At 42.3% G+C, this 22,317-nt stretch overlaps 1 protein-coding gene across 7 annotated transcripts in view; it reads right to left on the bottom strand.

Annotated features, from left to right (window-relative positions):
* Positions 1-22,317, bottom strand: part of HERC1 (HECT and RLD domain containing E3 ubiquitin protein ligase family member 1) — a 138,312-nt gene that overhangs the window by 89,424 nt on the left and 26,571 nt on the right. For 6 of the 7 annotated variants that reach the window (XR_010790360.1, XM_066592289.1, XM_066592291.1 and 3 more), the window contains exons 7-24: positions 22,210-22,306; positions 20,647-20,790; positions 20,426-20,553; positions 20,178-20,322; positions 19,489-19,660; positions 19,092-19,226; positions 18,681-18,846; positions 18,445-18,570; positions 17,392-17,613; positions 12,864-13,016; positions 11,023-11,155; positions 9,757-9,948; positions 9,347-9,568; positions 8,433-8,606; positions 8,233-8,347; positions 7,768-7,888; positions 7,591-7,638; positions 1,217-1,388 (exon numbers count right to left, since the gene is read on the bottom strand). Coding sequence is in view for 6 of the 7 variants with exons in the window: in XM_066592289.1 (XP_066448386.1) it covers positions 1,217-1,388; positions 7,591-7,638; positions 7,768-7,888; positions 8,233-8,347; positions 8,433-8,606; positions 9,347-9,568; positions 9,757-9,948; positions 11,023-11,155; positions 12,864-13,016; positions 17,392-17,613; positions 18,445-18,570; positions 18,681-18,846; positions 19,092-19,226; positions 19,489-19,660; positions 20,178-20,322; positions 20,426-20,553; positions 20,647-20,790; positions 22,210-22,306 (2,665 nt within the window). In the remaining variant the exon portion in view is untranslated. The remainder of the gene's footprint in view (positions 1-1,216; positions 1,389-7,590; positions 7,639-7,767; positions 7,889-8,232; positions 8,348-8,432; positions 8,607-9,346; positions 9,569-9,756; positions 9,949-11,022; positions 11,156-12,863; positions 13,017-17,391; positions 17,614-18,444; positions 18,571-18,680; positions 18,847-19,091; positions 19,227-19,488; positions 19,661-20,177; positions 20,323-20,425; positions 20,554-20,646; positions 20,791-22,209; positions 22,307-22,317) is intronic. The other variant, XM_066592295.1, reaches the window with a different exon arrangement.

The following is a 22,317-nucleotide window of genomic DNA, read 5'->3' as shown; positions in this document are numbered from 1 at the left end:
GAATACATACCACTAGCTTTACTATAATCCCTATATGAGAAACCACACTGGAAATGTATACAAAAGGTAATCATGAAAGAGGTGAGAAAATATCCAAAGGGTAACATTAGAAGACTTAAAGAAGACTACAAAACTTCAAAAAAAAACCTATGTTCAAGAGTCTACTATTAGAAAAAGGCTGAAAAAGAATGGTGTTCATGGAAGGACACCATGAAGGAACCTGTTGCTATCCTAAAAAAAAACAAAAAAACATTGCTGCCTGTCAAGTTTGCCCGTGACCACCCGGATGTTCCACAATGCTTCTACAGAAATGTTCTGTGAACAGATGAAACGTGAGTGGAACTTTACTTTTTAGCAGAAATGCACAATGCAAGGTTTGCCGGAAAACATGCATGGTGGAGGGCGCATCATGTTTTGGGGCAGTTTGTTGCCTCACAATTTTTGAGGAAACAATGAATGCCAAGGTGTTTCAAACATTTTACAGAAGAATGTAAAAAGTTGCATTCCATGACCTCAAGCTGAAGAAACTATGGGTGATGCAACAAGGCAATGACCCAAAGCACACATGTAAGTTGAAGAATGGTTGAAAACAAGAGGATTTGTGTTTTGGAATGTCCAAGTCAAAGTCCATTAGAGTGGGGCTACATATGTGTGTTACGCTTGCAGAAACATGTGGATAGCAGCACGTAGATGGTATGGTAACAAGACAAGAAGAACATGGTGCAATATCCTAGGGTTCTACTACCAAGCATGACCCCAAGTACAGAAGCATACAGAGAAGGCCAACACACACTTCACAGGAATGCAAAATTCTTGCAAATTTATTGAGAACTCCATAGGTACATAGAAAGAGTAGGCAACGTTTCAGTCTTCAGACCCATTATCAAGCCTGAGAGAGCAGCACTGGGACCCAAGGCTACTCTCTGCAATCTCACTAAGTGATGTCCATCTCTGTATGCTTACAGGTGCGTTACAACCTTTGCCCCAATCTTGACCACATGGGCACTGTAGTAGTGCCTGTACAATTTGTATGCCATGATGTAGATATTGTCCACTGCTCATGATATGTATACTCATTGGTCAGCAAGCAGAAATATTTTTCACATGCTTGTTTCTTTGTATAGGTCATTTAGCAACTATATAATGTGTACTTACAATTAGATCTAACCTAATAACCAAATTCTGTAAAAATAGAGAAATTCTTTGAGATACTCACTGCCAGCAGTAAGAAGCTCATGTTCTCGATCCTCCTCTTCTTCTTCCTGTTCAGGGTGTCCCTCTTCTCGTTCTCTTTCTGCTTGTTCCTCCAATTCAGCTTCCTCATCTATTGTCCTAGTAAAGGAGTTCTCTTGGGAGCCTAAATCAGCAGATTCCTGACTTTCTGATACCTAACAAGAGTATAGATAAAACAATACAAATACACTCCACACAGGATCTCAAAACTGCAAAAAAACAAAAACTAACAAAACCTAGTACATAAAACTATAGTACTGGAACATTAAGGCGGCTCTCATACTAGCATTTCCCAACTGCATTGTAGAGGCGTCTAGTGGTCAACAAACAGGGGAAAAAAAGGAGGTCCACTACACACAAGTAAACTCTGAGAGCATCACTTTTAGAGCCTCAGGTGGCAAGATTGTTTATCTAATCATTTGCATATCTGTCTGAGATGGAGCTGCATGCTGAGTTGGCATTTTGCTGCAAAACTCGTTCTAGGGGTTTGATTTGTTTTTTTTTTATTTTTTAACAAAAACGGGAATTTTTCTTACCGATAATTCCCTTTCTTGAAGGCATCATGACAGCATACACCTGGAGGTTGCTCACCTGCTGACCTGATGGGACAGGAAGAGGCAGAACATAAAAGGCACCTCCCCTCCACCAAACACCAGTGCGTTCCAAATAACCACAGTGACAGTATACTTAACCAGAAGGTGTGATTTTATTGGCATTACACACCTTAGACAAAGAAATCATAAGCATACACATTACCTCATGTGTTAAACAAACAAGGGTAACCGTGTCAGTAGGGGGGGAAAAGCCCGTATGCTGTCATGCCGCCTTCAAGAAAGGGAATTATCGGTAAGAAAAATTCCCGTTTTCCCTCCGACATCATGACAGCATACAACTGGAGGAATACCAAATAACTGGCATGGGCTTTTTTAGGGAGGGATTACTGCTTGAAGCACCTTCCTCCCGAAGGTTGCATCCTCACTAGATTTTAATGTCCAGCCTATAAGGTTTAATAAACGTATGACTAGAAGTTCACAAGGCCGCGTTACAAATCTGTTCGATTGAGGCGTGCGCTCTTTCTGCCCAGGAAAATGTCACCACCCGAGTAAAGTGGGCTTTCAAACCTTTTGGGGGAGGAATGCCCCTGGCCTTGTAAGCCTCCTGGATGGCTCTTCTGAGCCACCTGGCTATTGAATCTCTAGAAGTAGCCTTCCCTTTGGCCTGCCCCTGAAATTGAACGAAAGTTTGTCAGTCTTTCTGCAACTTTCCGTTGCCTCAAGGTACGCTAATGCAGCTCTTTTAACGTCAAGATTATGGAGCTTCTGCTCCTTTTCGTTTTTAAAATTTAGACAAAGGCTGGATTGACTATTGGCTGGCCTCCGTAGAAGTCTGACAAGACTTTGGGTTGGAGGGAAGGGTCTAAGGAGAATACGATCTCATCAGGGTGCATAGTCCTATATGGGGCCCTTTGCGAAAGGGCCTGAATTTCACCCACGCACATAGCCGACATAACTGCCACAAGGTAGGCTACCTTGTACGTCAGCAAGGCGATGGATAGGTTTCTAATAGGTTCAAACGGGAAGGGGGGGGGGGACGACAAAAACGCAGAAGGCCTGAAGGACTATAGTCAGATCCCGGGGGGGCACCATCAGCCTTATGAATCGATGCAATCTACTCGCCCTTCTAGGAAATTTCCTGATCCCCTTGTGCTCAGCAAGCACAAGATCAAAGAATGCCCCCAAAGCCACTACTTGAGCTTTGAGGGAATCTGGACTCAACCCTTATCCGGGCCTGCCTGGACGAAATTTAAAATTTTTTACGAATGTCTGATTGGATGTCCTGACCCATCCATTCTGAGAATTTTTTCCCGCTTTGGAATAAATCTTTTCCATCGAGGGCATAAGGCTCTCGCAATTAGTGGAAACCCTATTAGATGATAGACCCTTTTTTAAGAATTTTACCCGTTCAAGATCCAGACTCTAAGCCTGAACTTGTGAACCTCCGGGTAGAGGAGAGGACCCTACAGCCAATAGGTCCAGTCTTAATGGAAGATGGAGAGGCTCTCCCACTGACAGATCTCAGGAGAGGAAACCAAGGTCTTTTGGGCCAATAAGGCGCTACTAACGTTACTGACAGCCTTGGCCGCAGTAATTTTCTTAGGAGTAGCGGAATCAGGGGTAAAGGGGAAAAAGCGTAAGCCAAGTCCCAAACCCAGGGGTGAGAGGGGGCGCCCATGCCTAAGGCTTGTTTCTCCGAGTCTCGGGAAAAGAGAAGACGGCAATTGGTATTTGCGCTTCACGCAAGCAAAACAATTTCGGGTACCCCCTATTTGTCCCGAGTAGGCTAAACACTTCGGGATTGAGTCCGCACTCTCCTGCGTCCACTTTCTTCCTGCTTAGAAAGCCCGCGACTGAATTCTCGGCTCCTTTTATACGGAAGGCCGACAGTGACTTAGTTGTGAGTTCCGCCCATTGAAGGGACCTTCCCGCCAAATGCTGAAGTAGAGGATTCCTGGTGGTACCCTGGTGGCGAATGAGTGGCACTGCCATCATGTTATCGGAAAAAATCCTCACATGCTTCATCCCTAAATGGTTTGCAGGCTACGTCAGGTTTCCCAAACCTCATTACGTTCTCTAACGTTAGATAACCTGGATCTCTCATGAGGGTCCTATGTACCCTGTATATGGCCACCTTCAAAGGTGACCCCTCACCCTTTTGCGCTGGCATCAGTTATTGCGGGGTCCCCATTAAAAGGTTGTCTGAGGACAACCGCCAGTGGAGTGAGGATCTAGCCCTAGTGGAAATAGGGATTGTCCTGTCAAGTGAGGACTGACTTGTCCCCATTCTGGAGGATAAGTGTCTGGAGATCACCGCTGTGGAACTGGGCCCAGGGAACCACTCCAATGCATGAAGTCATTAGCCCCAGGATCCGCATCGCCTCTTATTGAAACTGTAGATTTTTTATATAGAGCAGAACATTCTCTAGAATGAGCTGTTTCCTTAGAGGAGGAAGGGACGAACATTGGAGACGAAAATCCAAAATGACTCCCAGGAATTTTTTCCTGGTGTCAGGATCCATGTTGGATTTCAAATCATTAATGATCCAGCTCAGACCCTTAGATAGCTGAAGCGTGGACCCCCAGTGTGACCTCAGAATAGTGAGGGGATCTGCCACCAGCAGGGAACCATCTACTGAGCTATGCCCCCTTTCAGATGGGGGATGATGATAATCCTGCGATTGTGCAGAAAGGCTACCATTTCAATTACCCCTTTGGAGAAGATCCGTGAAGCAGAGGAGATTCCAAAGGGAAGGCGCCATTCTCAGCGCAAATTTAGGAACTTTTTGCGAGTTGACATAACTGGGGATGTGATAATACTCATCCTTTATGTCAATCGTAGCCATAACGTTATCCCTACCAATCAGGGGGGGGGGGGAATAACTGCACCGATATCCAGCACGATTTGTTCACCCTTAAGTAGAGCCTGCTCTAGGGTTGGTGCCGGGATGACGGTCGCGGTGGAACCGGAAGCCCTACTTGGACCCAGGCCCACACAGTCCGAGCTTAAAATGAATCTATTTGGAGGGCGGGGTTCTAGCTCAAATCTTGTACCCCTCCGTCACCAGGCCTGCGCTTGTGGGATCGATTCCTGTCATTGGGATCGTTTCCCAGCGTGTGGTAGGCACCGTCAGTAGCTATGTTTCTCCAACTAGTGCACAAGTGAACTAATCTTCTGCGGGCATGAAGATGCAGGTTGAGGGACAACAGTAAGAGCCTTACCGCTTCCTCCGGTCTTTCCATTCCCCACTTATGTTGTAGACGAGGGAGATGGAATTAAGGCGCTTTTTGCGGGGTCTGATGACTAGCCGCCCCGAAAGGGTAGGGTACACAACCTATTTTTGGAGGTTATGTCTCTTGACCACTACTTTACCCCTGAATGACGGCCGCAGTGGTGCCGGAAAGCCCGTCCTTGGACCCAGGCCCATGCAGTCTCCGGTTAGCTCCCAGATGAGGTACTTCCCACTGGGGCAACCGGGGCTGGCAGAAGAGATGCTCGTGTTGGATAGGGCTGCCACGCGGGTTCCGAAGCGGACCGTAGAAGCTGACCTAGTCAAACCGCCATAGAGCGAGCCACCAATGTGGCCGCAATATTAGCTTTATAATGAAGCTGGACGTGGACCAAGCCTTACGCATGGTCATGTCTACTTTGTTGTCCATGGAGTCCTTTAAGTGGGACGTATCCTCAGATGGTAGTCCAGTTCTTTTAGTGTCAACATTTGGCGTCTCCTCAAGGATAGCCACTTCATTGTCTGCAAATAAAGGACACTCCTAAAATTCTTTTAGAAATTAACGGAGCTTGATCCATACAATTCCAATCATTAAGGATCAATGGTTTAAGTGTGGCGTTTACAGGGAATGTAGATTTACGTTGTGGAAGCTGACTCGCAACATGACGTCCTGCACAGTGCAAGGTTTCTCTGTTAGCGTTTTTTCGAAAACGAGATATTTTTTCTCCCCCTGCGACACTTCCAAGATCTTCAAGATCGAATTCTTCTGCCATGTCAGAGTCGGACTCTAACACTGCCGGAGCAGACCTTCTTGTGGCCCCTAAGGGCCCTGGTTGGAGGCCGAGAGGTAGGACTGTTTCTTCCCGGACAACTGACTGGATTTCAGACATGGGGGAAAATTTTTCTTCCTGCAGAATTTTCGCTGAGCAGGAAGCGCATAATGTTTTAGAATAGGAGTCGTCAAGTTTTGTAAGCATACAGGACGCTTTTTACTTCTCCTCCTAGCCTCCCTAGGGTTTTGAGTATCCCTGTCGTACATGACAAGGGAGAGCTCTGTTAGTAAGGGAAGTGTAGTGCAGGTGTCTGTAGGTTGGCCCACAGGACCACTTACAGTTTGGAGATTCTCTGGGTCCTCTCTTGGCCGACATCCTGCACTTGTGGGATCCATTCCTGTCCTTAGAATCGATTCCTAGCGTGAAAAGAAAAAACACCAGCCGACTTCTCCTGGTGCAGGGGCTTTAAACTTTGAATCTGGCGCCAAGCCGCGCCAGGCCACGCCCCCCTTTGTGTGCTCCATCGAGGCCACGCCCTCTTGCGGAACGTCTGGCGTCACACTCCTTGTGTTCCGCCCGCTACAGCCGGGACCCAGAGATGGCGGTCGCCGCCTGGTTGACGGCCGCGGTGGTGCCGGAAAGTCCGTCCTTGGACCCAGGCCCACGCAGTCCCCGGTTCGCACCCAGATGAGGTACTTCCCACTGGGGCAAGCGGGGCTGCCAGAAGATGATATCTTAGAGATGGCGGCCGCCGCCTGAATGACGTCCGCAGTGGTGCCGGAAAGTCCGTCCTTGGACCCAGGCCCACGCAGTCCCCGGTTAGCTCCCAGATGAGGTACTTTCCACTGGGGCAACCGGGGCTGCCAGAAGAGATGCCGTCGCTCACCGGTACGTTCTGGAACCACCGGCATGGGACAGCATCGCTGGAGCTCTGCCGCTGCTGTCCTGGAGGGACAGGAAAAGCACTGGTGTTTGGTGGAGGGGAGGTGCCTTTTATGTTCTGCCTCTTCCTGTCCCATCAGGTCAGCAGGTGAGCAACCTCCAGGTGTATGCTGTCATGATGTCGGAGGGAAAGTGTAATATTAGCGGTTTCTTTTTTTCATTTAACGTCTTCTATGACATAAGACCTTTGGATTCACAATGTTTTTTTCTTATTTTACAATTTTCTAATGCAACTGGGACATCTATAGGAGCCCCAGTTACATGGTAAAATATCCCCCTCTTGTGACATTAGTTACTGGCAGAGCCAAGCTAGGTCAGCCAAGACCCAGCAGCTCTGTGAACGATCACACAGTCAGCATGTTTATTAGAGGAAAAGGCACTACTGCTTCCTCTATTCATTGCATAATGCTAATTCAGGACTATGAAGGCTCGAAAAGAGAAGCAGTCGACCACCCAACCTGTTAATTCTACACTGCAGGAGCTTTAAGCCTATACCATCGTATTTAAAATGGCGCAGGAATAAAGCCAAGGACCAGCACTGTACATTTACGGCGCTTGCTCATAACCAGGTTACATTTTACATACATTTTTGTCAGGCTTTTATTTTCCCTTTATGCCTGAAAAAGGGGCCAAACCTAGAATATGCCATGTTTGAAGGGGTACGGGCAAAAAAAAACCAAAAATCCCTGTGAACTTAAAAACCGCAAAACAGAAACAAAATCCCAACCAATACAATGTGTGGTACATTTTATACATCCTCTCAGCCTACAGTTGATATCTGGCGGCTGTTTTTTCCCACCAAAATACTGTAAAACACAGAACATGGTGCTTTGACACAAAAATACTGTGTGAACCCACCTTGCTCTTAATTTCTGTATTATTTTCGGCATAACAATTCAATGACAGCTGTACTCAAAGAAAGGGATTGTTAGCGCACAGATTTAACATTTCTGGAGCAAATGTGGTTATTAACTGAAAATACCCACTTACTCCTCTCAAACAAAAATTATTTAAGTGCAGCCCGCCATAACTTACCCATCTCTCTCTGGAGGATGAGCGAGTTTGGATCAATTCCATGTTCTTACAGGCAAGCAAGCGACTCCTGACCTTGTACACACATCGAAATACCTCAGCTAGAGATTTCCCGGGCTGGTATCTAAATAAACAGATTAAAATAATAAATATATTATTATACATTAGAAAAAGAAAACCATCTCAGAGCATGACAACGCATGTGATATCATAATGAGCAATGACGATTTAAATTACATTAATCTAAATAATTTAGTTTCTTGCTTTTACATTTCCCAGCAATACAAGTGTGATGTATTTATTACTATATATAACTGGGCACACTTGTAATTCAGATGTCTTGCCAAGCTGGGTAGCAACCAAGCAGGAATAGCAAAGATTACCATTAGTGTTTGTTACTTTTGGTAACGGAGTAAATAGGTAAGAGAGTTTGTACATCTATCTTCTAGTTAGAACAAGACGACTGACCTGCTCTCACCAGAGGCTTGTGGCAAAAGCCCTGTATGCTTTAGAAGTGCAGCAAGAACAAATCGCGATACTGTGTCCAGCAGTGTCTCGTTACTAACAGCAGCACTGTCCCAGTCTGGCAGGGAAGACAAAGGGTTACTTTTTATTATTTTATGGTTGATTACATTTTAGGCTCAACTTTAACTTACAAATTCATGTACCTTTACTAATGGCATAGTCCTGCATACTGATCCACAAGCTGCGTGCTGGCTCCTTGGTGGATCCAACCGCTAAATCAACCAAAACTGAAACGTCTGGTCTTAACTTGTAATCAAATGTTTTCTGTTCCTCATTTGCAGATAACGCCACTTCAAGCAATGCGCTCATACACTTATCTAGGGAAATTTTTTTTTAAAGTACCGTCAAAAAAGTAAACTTCTCAAGGTGATATAAGGCATGTGTACATTAACAATTGATGATACTTGTGCCCTTTATTTTCAGTACTTAACCCCTTAGATGATGCAGCCTATTTCAGATCCAAGAACGCAACAAATATGTTTTTTTATTTTTATTCTCCAAATTTTTAAAAGACATAACTTTATTTTTCCTTTATGTTGACTGACATCCAAATGACATGCCAACCCCACAGGCCCTTCACTATTTCATGGCAGAGGGTCAATGATGTCCCAGAGAGCGCATCCACCCTCTGCTAACCTTGTACATGCCACGATCAGCATTGATAGTGGCATGTAAGGTGTTAACATCTGCAATCAGGGGTCAGCTAACGCTATCTAAATGCAGTAAAACTACCCCCTTCCAAAGATGTACATGTAAGTCACGGGGCATTACAGTGTTAAAGGGTTGTTCCAAGAATCAAAGTAATCTATAACTAACTAGACTTTCCCCATTTGTCCCTTTGAAATTAATGAAGGGGTGGTTGTATATTTGACTAATGTTTTATTTATTCAGGGACCTTAAGGGCCCCTGTTCTCTTCATCAGTAGAGGTCGCAACGGTCAGACACTCACCAATCAAACAATTATGCTGTGGATAACATTATCTTGGGGGAGAACCTTTTCAAGCTACCAATTCAAGGTTATACAATTTGCCAACTATGGAGCAAATCTCTTACTTACCCAACTGAGGATCATCCATTTCAATACCATTTCCAAAAAGTGGTGTCTTTAACCAATATGCAGTGTCTTGTTCCTCTGGTGATGTGGGCGATCCTTGCAGCATACCCCCTAAGCAACGCCCAATCAGCAGTGTAACTGTTCTCTCCAAGTCCACAAGCCAGACCCAAGACTGAGCTGGTGCAGGCAACAATACACCTGCAGGGTCAACTTGCTCTGGTCCACCTGAATATAACAATAGGAATGTGCATAGCTAGTAAACTAAATCAGGCCCTAATGTAGTAAGCCCTATTATAACATAGTAATGCTGTAAATATTGTCATACTGTGGCTTGCACCATACAATCTCACCCAGCATTTGCAATACTCCTATGTTAGGAATGAAATTAATACAAGCCAACAATGATTATTTACCATGAAGGGGCCATTGTAACTCCTGATCCTCCAAAAGAACAGCTGCAGGCAGCAATCTATTGAGGCAATCTAGCGGAGGCAGCAGGTCCAGTAGGTAACTGAGCAACGGTCTAGCCACCCAAACTGGCAGTAACAGTAAGGCATTAACAAGCTGACACAGCATGCTTCCGGCTGCAGACACATAGACAACATCTAAAACAGAGAAGAGATTACAAATTAATTTTGACATTTCACATGAATTACAACTCAAGGGCATTTAAGGTGAAAGCGACGTATGCTGTAAAAGAAAAGAAATGTCAGGGAGTGGGCTATTGCTTCACATGTGTCCAAGTGTGGGTTTATAAATGCAGAAAGCTATATAATTTTCTAGGCTGCAGTGGGGATTTATAAAAAAAAAAGGTAAGAATAAATGTCACATGCAAATATCTTGGCCTAAGATACAGTATAATGCATAGGAATGGAATATCATAAAACTGCATATTGATAAGGGTAAAACATCAGTACATCTTGCGATTTGCTGATGATTTCACCTACTGCTAAAATCTCTGCAGATGTCATTTTAATTCAGCTGCATTGTTACAAAAGACAATGACAATACACAGTAAATTACAATACATGGCAGATTAAAGTGGTATTTTGGAGATTCAATGTGAAAGTTACATGCTTCATAAGGCACTAACAATAATTTTGCAATATAAAGTTACAGCTTGTTTTCCAAAGCTGCAGACATTACTTTACATGTGGTCGCCCCCTCCATGCTTAGTTCTCCATTGGTATTCAATGGTTACGAGTCTTACGACCTGTAGGCTCCGCTGTTTTACTGGTCAAGCATGCTTAGTGCCTTCACATTCACATTCATAATGATGGCAGTTGGCACAGTTGTTAATGTGTACTCGTTAACTGGCAATGGGGCATTGTGGGAGATGTACTTTTTGCACTCCCCACAGCAATTTTAAATGATGTGGAAATCTGAAGCTGTCTGGAATGCAGGTCAGCAAAAAAGGTACTGTAGTTCAATTAGATGATTTAGACAGATGTTTGGAATAATGGAAAGATGTGGAAACTTTAGCAAAATTTAAAAAAAAAAAACAACCTTTGCCCGATTTCCAGAATGCCCCTTTAAAGGCTGCAAGTACAATCTGTCTGCTTGTCAAAGTGACAAAAATGAAGTTTAAAAATAATATAATACTAAAGTACAGTAACTGATCCTGTGTATTCACAGTGTCCATCAGTAATGGGTTATAATACACCTTCAGTAACACATACCACGCAGTTTTTCGCCGACGCTACCATTGCATGGGCTTTCACGCAGAAGTGTAGCAGACCGGGAGTAGATATCTGTTGCATGAGGAAGCAGAAGCTGTAGATGCTTGTGAAGCAAAGCAACACTGCTGGAGTTCTGAAAATAAAAAAATGTGGTATTCAGAGGTAAAGAACACTAAACCATTGAAATATATAAAATAAAAAGCATATATTGTCTGAGAACACACTGATGTTGGGACTTTTTAAACCTCAAGGAATCACAATTCTAAGTTCACACCTCTAAAACGGTGTATAAGAAATAGTATCTACATGTCAAGCTGCAATCAAGAAAAAATTGTTGGAAAAAAAACAGACAACATTTCAATAAGAACTGATCCCCATCCATGAATTCTCACTTGAGTTTTTCAACCCCAGCACAACTGTTCGATTAGGGCATATGGGCATCATGGAAAGAAGTCCCCATATAAGCCAAAGCAGAGCTACTTCTGTTCTTGAGTATTCAGCCCAGACATATAATACATAATCCGCCCCCTTTATATTGTTGGAAAAAACACTTTAACTTCAATTTGTAACTCCATTATTAGTATTTACAGAAGTCGTTTTTATAGTTTGTACATTCAAGTAAAGGGGCTGACATTACGCAAAAGCCAAAAAATACAAAGAACAGAAGCAAACTTTAATTTGCCCTCCCATTGCTAGTGAAGATTTCAATATAAGATATAATGAATAATGTCTTTGTTGTTTTCCTCACCTCTGTAATTTTATATAATTTATAGTGAGTTAACGTAGGTACTGACGGATGCGGTGTGGCCTTGACGCGGCCCGTCAGCCTATGCGTTTTGGCCAAAATGCAGTACCAACACCCGCATTTTATTAGTATTTTTGTATGTGGTTTGCTAGAGTTGTTGGGGGAGCCCAAGATGTCAGCCAGTGTGGCCCACTTTGGAGATACAGGGCAACCCGCTGTTATATCACTAAGGGTTGATATTCTGTATGGTGGGTCACCATCTATCTTTGGCTGGTGTCTTTGGTATCGTTCACATGTGCAGCCTATGATTATATGCCGTCGCTCCTCCCCAATCTGGGCTGGAATTAACAAGTTGCTCCTCCACACCATTGTCGGGCTGACTGCATACCTTTAGGGCTTATGGCGATTGTGCCTGCCTTATGGCGATCCTGCCTATGGCGACTGTGTCTACTTTGCAGATTATCAGGTATTGCATTTTTTGCTTTTTCAGTGAAAAATTTAAGATATAACATGGTAAAAACCAACCATAAGTTACACCAATAATGAGTAAAATATGAAACTGACAAATAGTATATAAAGGGAGAGATGTAATACACTCATACAGTGTCCTTCAGTGAAAAATTCAAAGCATAGGAGGAGTTAACTATACTAAACTTGGCACTTCTCAAAACTTTAGCTTCACAAATACAGGACACATTAGAAAATAAAACTGTGATCCAAGGTAGAATAGAGCAGGAAGCTGTGCCATTCTTCTAGGTTGAAAAATGGGAAGTGAGGTAACAGCAAGAAGTTCTACTATGGTTACTTCTTCCCTCTGTGGAGGGTGGTTAGCGTAATGGGTACACTAGAGTCAAAATGTTGTATGGACAGCACAAGTGTCGCCCTTTTCTCAGATAGATGCATCTGAGCAATGTACATAAGCATTCATCATGCATACATTGTGGCACACTTGACAATGCACAAGAATTTAAAAATATTAAAAAACAAACAAAATTGATTTATTCCAGGCAGCAAAAACAATTCACAGAATATCCTATTTTTAATGGAACGTCTGACCACACTATTACATAAACATTTTGTTAGTGACATTACATACCTCACTTATGTTGTTAGTATGGCAATATGCTAACAGCTGCTTCTGTAAAGAGCAGAGTAGCTCATGAAGATGGGCCGGTTGGCTATTTTCTGATGAGGAGGCCCCCAGAATTAACTTATCACTGTTTTTCTCTAATTCTCCAAATGCTTGGTCCTAAAGAAAAAAAAATTACACCAAAATGCATGAAAGTCAACAGAAAAAAGTCTTTAAAAATCATATGTACAGCACATAACCTTTTACTGATGCAGCTAGTTAAGGAATTTATAATGCTATAAAGCAACATTTTTTTTTGCCTTTTCATTCTAGTCTTCCTGAGAGCCATATATTTATTTTTTTCATCAAAGTAGATGTATGAAGGCTTGTATCTTATTGGGAAGAGTTGTGTTATTAATTCCACCACTGTGGGGGTACATACAGGGTTACTATAGACACTTTCAACATTTTATAGAAGTATTATTGCTATAACCACAAAACTTATTCTTTTTTAGTATTAGGTCTTCAAGCTTGTATGACTAAGGCTGCATGTCCACGGGTGTGATTCCGCCAGCGATAAATCGCCGGCGAATCACGTTGTCTGAAGCCTTCCATTGCGTTGCTATGTAAAGTGCAGCCGCAGTGTCCACAAATGGAGAATCATAGTGATTCTTCACTTGCGGGATTCAAATCGCAGCATGCTGCGATTTTCCCCTGTGAGCCTGTCAGATAGGTTCAGTGTGCAGAACTGTCCGCTGTCTCTGGCTTTCCGGCAGTGGCTCCCGCGGCGGCGACCTGCCGTGGGATATCACTATGCCCGTGGCCAGACAGACTAAGATACAAGTGTTTTATGCGTGAGCCTTTTCATGAACATGGTCCACTTGTTCCTCTGCTACAGGGGTGTCCTAAAAATTGTCCCTTTGCATAAACAACCAGTGGTTTCAAGTTTCTTGCTCCACAGTCGCTCATGTGATGCAGAAATAACAAAAAGCTGCAGTTGCAAAAGCCTTCATCCCAACTCTACGCTGCTACACATTGCGTGTATACCTTTTTAACAATTTTGGTTCTATATAACCTTGGGCAAGTCCATCTCTTTTATAGTATCCTGGTATAAATTTATTTAAAAATTTGATTAACGCTTTGAGAAAAATGAAAAATCTGCAATTTTTTTTTATGGTGGTTATTGCGTGGTTCAAATGACATGCTATATTTATTCTGTGGGTCAGTACGATTATGATGATACTAAATATATAGCCTTACTATAGATTATTTTTAAACATATAAAACTTAGAACATTTGTTTTTGTTTCACTACTCGAAGCAATAACTTTTTTCTTCATTCAATGAAGTATTCTTTTTTCGTAGGGACTTTTATTTTTGAATAAGGCCATATTTAAATGGCCAATAAAGTCACACCCGACACTCTAGGGAACGACTCGCATCACAAAGAACACGAACACCTGCCTGAGTTTTGTGCGATGTCAGAGCTTCGCACATTTATATGTACGATTCTTGTGTGAGAATGAAAACAGGATATGCTGCAATTTTTCGTTTTTGCAGTGTCGCTATGAAAGGAAAAAGAATGATGTAAAATAGACCCATTGCAAACAATGGGGTCTATTTTCATGTGAGTTTTGTTAAGCCTCACAAAACACAAAACTCATTCAAGAATATAGGCCGTGTAAATAAGGCCTTAGTGATATAATTGCAGTACTACTTTTGCACAGTAAACAAAAGAAGAAAAAAAAAAAAAAAAAAGAATTCTTCATTTTAGTGTCACCACATCCATCAGCATAGATGTATGAGGTCTTGCTTTTTGCAGGAGTTCACATTTTCATAGGATTACATTTTGGAGTACATACAACTTTCTGATGACTTTATTCCTATCTATTAGGAGGTGTAATTAATGAGAAAAGAATAATATTGCCTTTTTATGGCGTTCACCATGTGGACTAAATAACCTGTTAAAATTTACAGTTCAGGCTGTTATGAAAGTGGTGGATAGTTTTTGTTTAATTTAAGATACAGGTAACAAATTTAGAAAACGCTTTAAAAAGGGGTTGTACCAAGATATAAAACCTATTCCCCATCCACAGTATAAGGCCATAACTCTATGCTCAGTGGGGATTCAATCACTGGGACCCCCACTGACCAAGCATGTCCCCACATAACATGAATAGGAATGGTGGCATACTTGCGCTGAAAGTTGCAGAGCGCTCGAACTCAGCAATTTCTAGAGCAGTCAATGAAATTAATGGAACAGTAGTATGCTGGCACATCTTCCACTCCATTCATGAGCGGACCAACAAGACTCCCCTTCTTAGAATAAGTGAGGGTCCTAGTGGTCAGACTCCCACCAATAATCAAGCTATCCCTACCCTGTGGGTAGGGAATACGTTTATATGTAGGTACAATCTCTAAGTCATACTAGGAGACTAACATAGCTTACAGCTCTGTTTCTGGAAAGGCCCAATTGATGTGCTAAGATGGCAAACCCCAGAGGCCATTATAAGGTCCCGCCAACTCTAATAACTATCGGAAACTTGTGATTGCCTTACAGAGGGGCTGACTGAGAGAGACCTTTCCATCGGTAAATCACAGATACCACAGTCTGCTCATTCAGATCATATAAACTGACCCACCCATCAATGGCCTCCATTGAATAACACTGCGCGCGGCATTAGAAATTAGTGCATGCTCAGTTTCACGGACAGCATTATTCAATAGATCAAATCACATATCCCCTCCATCAGTGACCCTGTTATGGACAAGAGTGTCGTGCTGGCAGGGAGTTTGACTGTTTTCAAGGTAAGGGCATCCCTCTACAATTGGCACTGTGCTGGTAACAACGATATGTGGATTTAATTTCTATTTCCTGTACATATGTAAAGCGAAGTAGAAAGTGGCTATCCCCCTTTTATTATTAAGGAGATGTTGAACATTAAGGCCACCTTCTCTCATGACAGAATTACCGCAGGCAATCCACAGCAGAATACCTGAAGCAATTCCGCAAGAATTCCAGATTGGCTTTTGCTGCATTTTTACTTGCAGCACAGCTGCGGAAATTAAACATTGTACTTCAAGGGTTGCATTTCACAGCATAAATAGACATACTGTGGAATTAGAATCTGCAGAGTTTTTCAAAAACACTACGGATTCATAGTGGAAAATATCTGCATCATATGAGGAAGATTTAGGTATTCATAACTGCATGGTTTTAGCGTTGCATTTTTGCAAGTCATAGGCCGCCTGCAGACGAGCGGAAATCCCGCCGCGGGATTTCCCGCGGGATTTCCGCCGCTGAAAGTCTGCATAGGAGTGCATTACAATACGCACTCCTATGCAGACGGCCGCGGTTTGGCCGCGCGAAATCTCGCGCGGCAAACAAACCGCGGCATGTTCTAATTTTGTGCGGAGCACGCACTCACCTGGCCGCCGGCTCCGGTCTGCGCATGCGCCGGCTGCGCGGCAGCCGGCACATCAAAGAGCCGGGGCCGCCAGGCGCGGGTGAGTACGCGCTCGCCCCTGCAGGCTCTGGGGTCGGATCGCGCGGCGAGATTTCTCACTGCCGGATCCGACCCGCTCGTCTGCAGGCGGCCATAGTCTAAAGCTTTGTATTTGTAATGCAGAAATTAGTCTTATTTTTGTGAATTGCTGTTAATATACTTTAATGCTAGCTAGGAAAAAAAATTGATGTAAAAATATACCATATGGCCGCCTGCAGACGAGCGGGTCGGATCCGGCGACGAGAATCCTCGCCGCGGGACCCGACCCGAGCGCCTGCAGGGATGAGCGCGTACTCACCCGCGCCCGGCGGCCCCGGCTCTTTCATGTGCCGGCTGCCGGGCAGTTGGCGCATGCGCAGACCGGAGCCGCCGGCTGCGTGAGTGACATTTCTGTGCGAGGCTCTGCGAGCCCCGCACAAAAATAGGACATGCCGCGGTTTGTTTGCCGCGCGAGATTTCGCGTGGCCAAACCGCAGCCGTCTGCATAGGACTGCATTTGTTAACGCAATCCTATGCAGGCTTTGAGCGGCGGAAATCCCGCCGCGGGATTTCCGCTCGTCTGCAGGCGGCCTATAACAACTGCAAATTAGTACTTGGAATTTTACAAAGCAGTTTATTTAAAAAAAAAAACGAAAACAAAAACCTCCTTTGTAATGTGGTGTCCATCTTATTACTAAGGGCTCGTTGCGTTGAGTGGGTTCCATCTAATGATGGAGCCAAACAGCCCGACTGACTGTAATCCAGCTGGGGTTTCAGGTTTTTATAGGATGAAATAACACAGCACGCTGTGCCATTTTGTCCCTAAATGGAATTTAGGGCTGAATGTTCCAAGCAGAACCTCCGACACAGACGTGAACAAGCCCTTATCTTGTGTGCTCGCGGTAAAGTTATTAACAAAAAAAAGCAAACTAGGTGAACAGTGGAACGAAATTCAATGAATAGAAGCTACAATAATTAGGGGAAAAAAAGTGCACACATGATTTTAGTCTCTCACTGAAAGATGAACTAGTTATTGCAATTAATTACTGCTATTAACACATCTGTTCTTACCGTGTAGAAGCCCAGGTTTCTGAGAAGTGTCTTCATCAGGATCTCAGCCAGGTGAGTGTCTGGATGACTAGTCTGAGAACTGTAGCTGGGGTCAGAGCTTGAGCCATAAGAAAGAGGCAAGGATGAGTTGTCAGAAGAATCAGAGGGAGAGCTGTAGCCCAGTAATGATGCCACATGTGTGTGATCCTGCAAGCTTGTGAGGATGATATCCAATTGCATTCTCTGTGGTCAAACAACAGGGGGTGAATACTTTTTACGCATCTACAATCTCAATAGTTTAAAGAATTTAGCCAAACTAGTCGCATTTAAGAGAACTTTAAGAGGCTACTGCTCACATGTAATGCTACAAAACTATCTTGTATAGTATATAACTGCAAATTACTTGCCACAAGTGAAGTTAAAATATGCCTAAAGGGGGGCAATTTTTTATTATTATTTTTTTTTAAACACCACTTCCAACATGTAATAGGCCTCATGCACACAGCGGATTTGATTGGCGGCAACCGTGTGGGAGATCCACTGCCCATAGGGAGACACGGGCACCCGCAGAGAAGTTAAAAGCATGCAAATGTGATTTTTTTTTCCAAACATGCGGATCGCATGGTGGGAAGAAATCGCAGCATGTTCAATTTTCCTGAAGATCCCGCAGGGACAGCTTCCATTGAAGTCAGTGGAAGCAGTCCGGTCCATGGCACACCCGCAGCAGTCACTGCGAACGTGCCGTGGATCCGCGGGCCCCATTGAAAGTAATGGGAGAACTCCACTATCCTCTCCCACGGCTATGACAGCCATGCCGGAGAATCCCAGCATCCCCAAAGTGATCTGACGCTGTTTTCACATGAAAACACCTTGCATCAATAAGGCTTTCACATGGCGGGGAGAGTGATGAGCGGGCAATATTCACAGCCCCATATTGCGCTTGCCAGTGTAAAGTTAGCCTTATTCTACAGATCTGTAGTGTTTCAACATGCAGACCACAACCAAAATAGGTCAGAAGACCTATTTATTACTGAAAAATTAGGCAATGTTGTATTAATTTGAAAAGACACATACCTGGCCTTTAGAGAGACTTTCCCATCTATCCGGCCCTTGAGGCAAGAGAGAATGTAGCAACTCCATCCTTTCTCGCAATGGAGGCAGCAGCATGGTTGCTCCAACTGAAAGTGTCTCAATCACAACCTAAATATAAAAAGATCATGAAAAGAGCATAATCATAATCAACTCAACACACAGTTATTTCTGATGGCATTCATAAGAGAGTGTTATTAAAGAAATAACCAAGATATTACCTCTTGAATCTCATCTGGCACACTTGCATCCATTAGTCGAAACAATAAGTTGCGAAGGGGGCCTGCTTGACGACCCAAGATGCTTGTAGCAACTCCACCCGCTAATGCAAGGGCTAGATGGTTTGAGAGCATTTTCAGGCACAGCTTTAGGAAATGATGATGTTCTCTTCAAGAAACAAATTGTTACATAGAGTTAGAAAGTGAAATGTTACAGTAATGAGAATAAATTCTGTGCAGTATGCTCAAAGAGTATTGATGAAAATCTTTATAGCCCTTACTAGTAAAAAAGTAACGAATATAAAGAGAAGGCAAAAAGTGAACTGAACTCAAGTTTTCAAAGTAACTTTCTCCATTACAAAATATTCTTAGCTGATATTAATTAAAATACTGCCCTTAAAACACCACAAATACCTGGATGACGGAAAAGGAGAAGGCGGGACATCACTATTTATCTTCTCACAGTATCGTTCCAAAAAGGATCGCAAATGGAAGAAGGTACTCTCTTCTAGATCAACACAGTAGGGACGATGCCATGCAACCACTTGTCTAAAAGGGAGCAAAGGGGCTAGATGGCTGAGTAAGCTCAGAATACCACTAATCAACTACAGTTGGTTAAAAACAATTAATAATGACATTTTATGCAAGTAAAATATTTTACATTAACGAGAAAATCTGTGTCACTAACATTTACCTCAAATGTCTGTGAATTAAAAGTTCTATGGTGCAGAGCAACTTAATGTTTCAGTCACTCAGGAAACAAAAGGACAGCCTATGCCAACATTATCCCAAACAAAACATTTGTTTTTACCTGTCTCTAGGCAGAGCTGTCCATGCCAGGCTGTGGGATGTACCTGCTGAGATCTGCTGTATAGCCACTCCATCTAGTCCACTCACTTTTTTTGGTTTAGTTATGGGGCCAGTTGAATTACCTTGTCCACACTGTCCCATAGAATTATTGCCCCATGCATAAACTTCATTATCTAGAAAAATAAGTGGTAGAACACATCAACAGCATGCACAAGGAAACACGAATATCTAATCAGATAGCATAAAACTACATGAAAGTGTCTTCTATGGAGAGAAATTTTTGAATAATCGACAAACTTACTTCAACCTATATAATGCTTCTACCAAACTATTCCTCAACTATTGAAGAGGTTTTCCCATTACCTAAAATTACTCCACAGCCACTCTGTACTTCCAGGACCTGTGACTGCTGCAGCCAAACACTAATCACAGCAGTGATCTTCTATAGCCAGGGATTCGGATCAGGAGTCACGTGTCTTGCTCAGCAGCAACCAAGTAGTATAGAGTGGCTGTGAAGCAATTTTAAGTAATGGGAAAACCCCTTTAAGAATTGAGGATGCAAAGAGAAATCCCTTAAAAGAGGTTTAACCACAAAAACTAGTTATCCTTTATCTACAGGTTAGGAGATAGCTTGCCGATTAGTGGTAGTCCACTCACTGGAATACTTAAAATCTGTCATATGCCAAGTACCATGTGAAAGTGCAAGACAGTGGCTGTCTCCTATAGAAATGTCTACTATTCTTGTAGCAGCTAACTCTTCAATAAGTTTGGGACGCAAGGCAGTTGCTTCTGAAGATCCACATCCCAGGCAAGCTCCACAGCCCCAAGCATAAACCTGAAAACAAGAAGAAAAAAATTATTTGAAGATTTATATTAGAAGCCAAGAAACCATATCTAAACAAAATTTTGTTCTGTTTAGAACACCTAAATTAATATACCTGTCCGGTTGATGTCAGAGCCAAGGAGGACTGACTGCCTGCGCACACCTTCCGTGTGAACATTCCCTGCAGTGCTTCCACCACCTTTGGTTTGTATACCCTGTTCGTATCGCCATGGCCCAATTTCCCTTTAAAAAAATATGCATTAATGTTAAAATGAACTCAGATGGATATCAGAGGTGGAATAAAGGTTACATTAAGGACTACAAACATATACATACCATTATCCCCTCCACCAAATGACCAGACTGTTCGTCCATCTTTAGACAAGGCAATTGTGTGAGAGCTCCCACAGGATACTTCACCTACATTACTGATATCCTTTACAAGAGTGGGGATGTTCCGACTATTACTGTCTCCATGACCTGGAAAAAAATAAAGAGAATTAAATATCTACAGAAAACGTTTATTTGTAAGGAGGCATAAAACATTTAGTGTATAGGACAATACTTGTGACATTGCCCAATGATCACTGAAATGGGTATTCCCATCTTAACCCATTAAGGCACAAAATAGTCCTGACACTAAGAACCAAGCGATATTTATTATCGCAATGCAAGAGCCATAACGCATTGACATAGCTGTATGAGGGTTATTTTATTGTGGAAAGAGTTGTATATTTTAATGGCACCACTCTGGGGTACATATAATGTGTTCTATAACTTATCACATTTTTGTGGATCAACATGATTATTGCAATATCAAGTTTATATAGAGGTTATTTTTTACTGCATTAGCACAAAAACACATTTTTATATGAATAAAAAATTTGAATCTGCATTGCCGTATTCTAGGATTCATAACATTTTTCTTTTTCTGGCAACAGATCTATTTGAGGTCTTGTTTTTTGTGGAAAGCGGTTTTATATTGGTATCTTTTTGGGATACATGTGACTTTTGTATTACCTACTATTGTGTTATTTTTAGGGTTCAAATGATGGAAAAATAAAATTTTGGTATTACTTTTTTTTATTTTTACACCGTTCACCATGTAAGATAAATAAAATATATTTTTCAGTGTTTGGGTTGTTACGAACACTGTAACATCCACCTTGTGTTTCTTTTTTCAAAACTTTTTGGTATCCATTTAAAAAAAAAAATTTTGTGGGGAAAAATGTATTTTTTTTAACTTTAAAAAAAAAAAATTTACAAACTAAAAACGCGATTTTTTGTTTTTTGCTGAAAAGGCCAGAATATTGGTTTACAAATGGATCAATTCTCCAACGGAGAGAAAGATTGTTTCAGTGTCTGTTATAGTTCTTTCCCTGTGCACCCTTCCAGTGACCCCAGATGAGTGATTAATGAACTTTAGTAGATGTTATCACCCTCCTTACGAATCAGGGAGGGTATGTGCTCTCCAATTGTCAAATTGGGTTTTACGTCTATTTTTCTGGAGCAGCTGAGCATCTAAATTTTCATTCAGACTATAACCACAGAGTTTGTTTTTGTATTTTTTTTTACACAGACAAAATGCTACCATTTATAGCTAAATTGCATTAAAGGTGCCCGGTGTCTGCTTTGAAATAAATGGTTGTGTATGAATATGACTGTAATTTTAAATAAGGATTATGCTGCATGTCCAAATTGTGAAATTTGTGCTGAAATTTTTAGCAGCAACATGGCCAATGTACTCATTAAGCACTCACTAAAGTCAAATCAATGGCTGATTTTTTATGGTGATTACAACAAAATAAAAACTATTTACTGTAATGCATGAGAATAAAAATAAATAAGGTTAAGCTCGTTTCATGAAACAAAATATTGTCACCCATTTAATACGTTTACCTAATCTTCCAAAATCTCCTTCTCCCCATGTATAGAGTTCTCCATCTTCTGTAACAGCAGCACTATGCCTGTACCCAGCTGAAACACATACTACAACCTGACAAGAAA

The sequence above is a fragment of the Eleutherodactylus coqui genome, chromosome 2 (assembly GCF_035609145.1).
Source record: "Eleutherodactylus coqui strain aEleCoq1 chromosome 2, aEleCoq1.hap1, whole genome shotgun sequence".
Classification (NCBI taxonomy): domain Eukaryota; kingdom Metazoa; phylum Chordata; class Amphibia; order Anura; family Eleutherodactylidae; genus Eleutherodactylus; species Eleutherodactylus coqui.
Note: the sequence above shows the minus strand (reverse complement) of the source record. Positions and strands in the feature narration are given on the sequence as shown.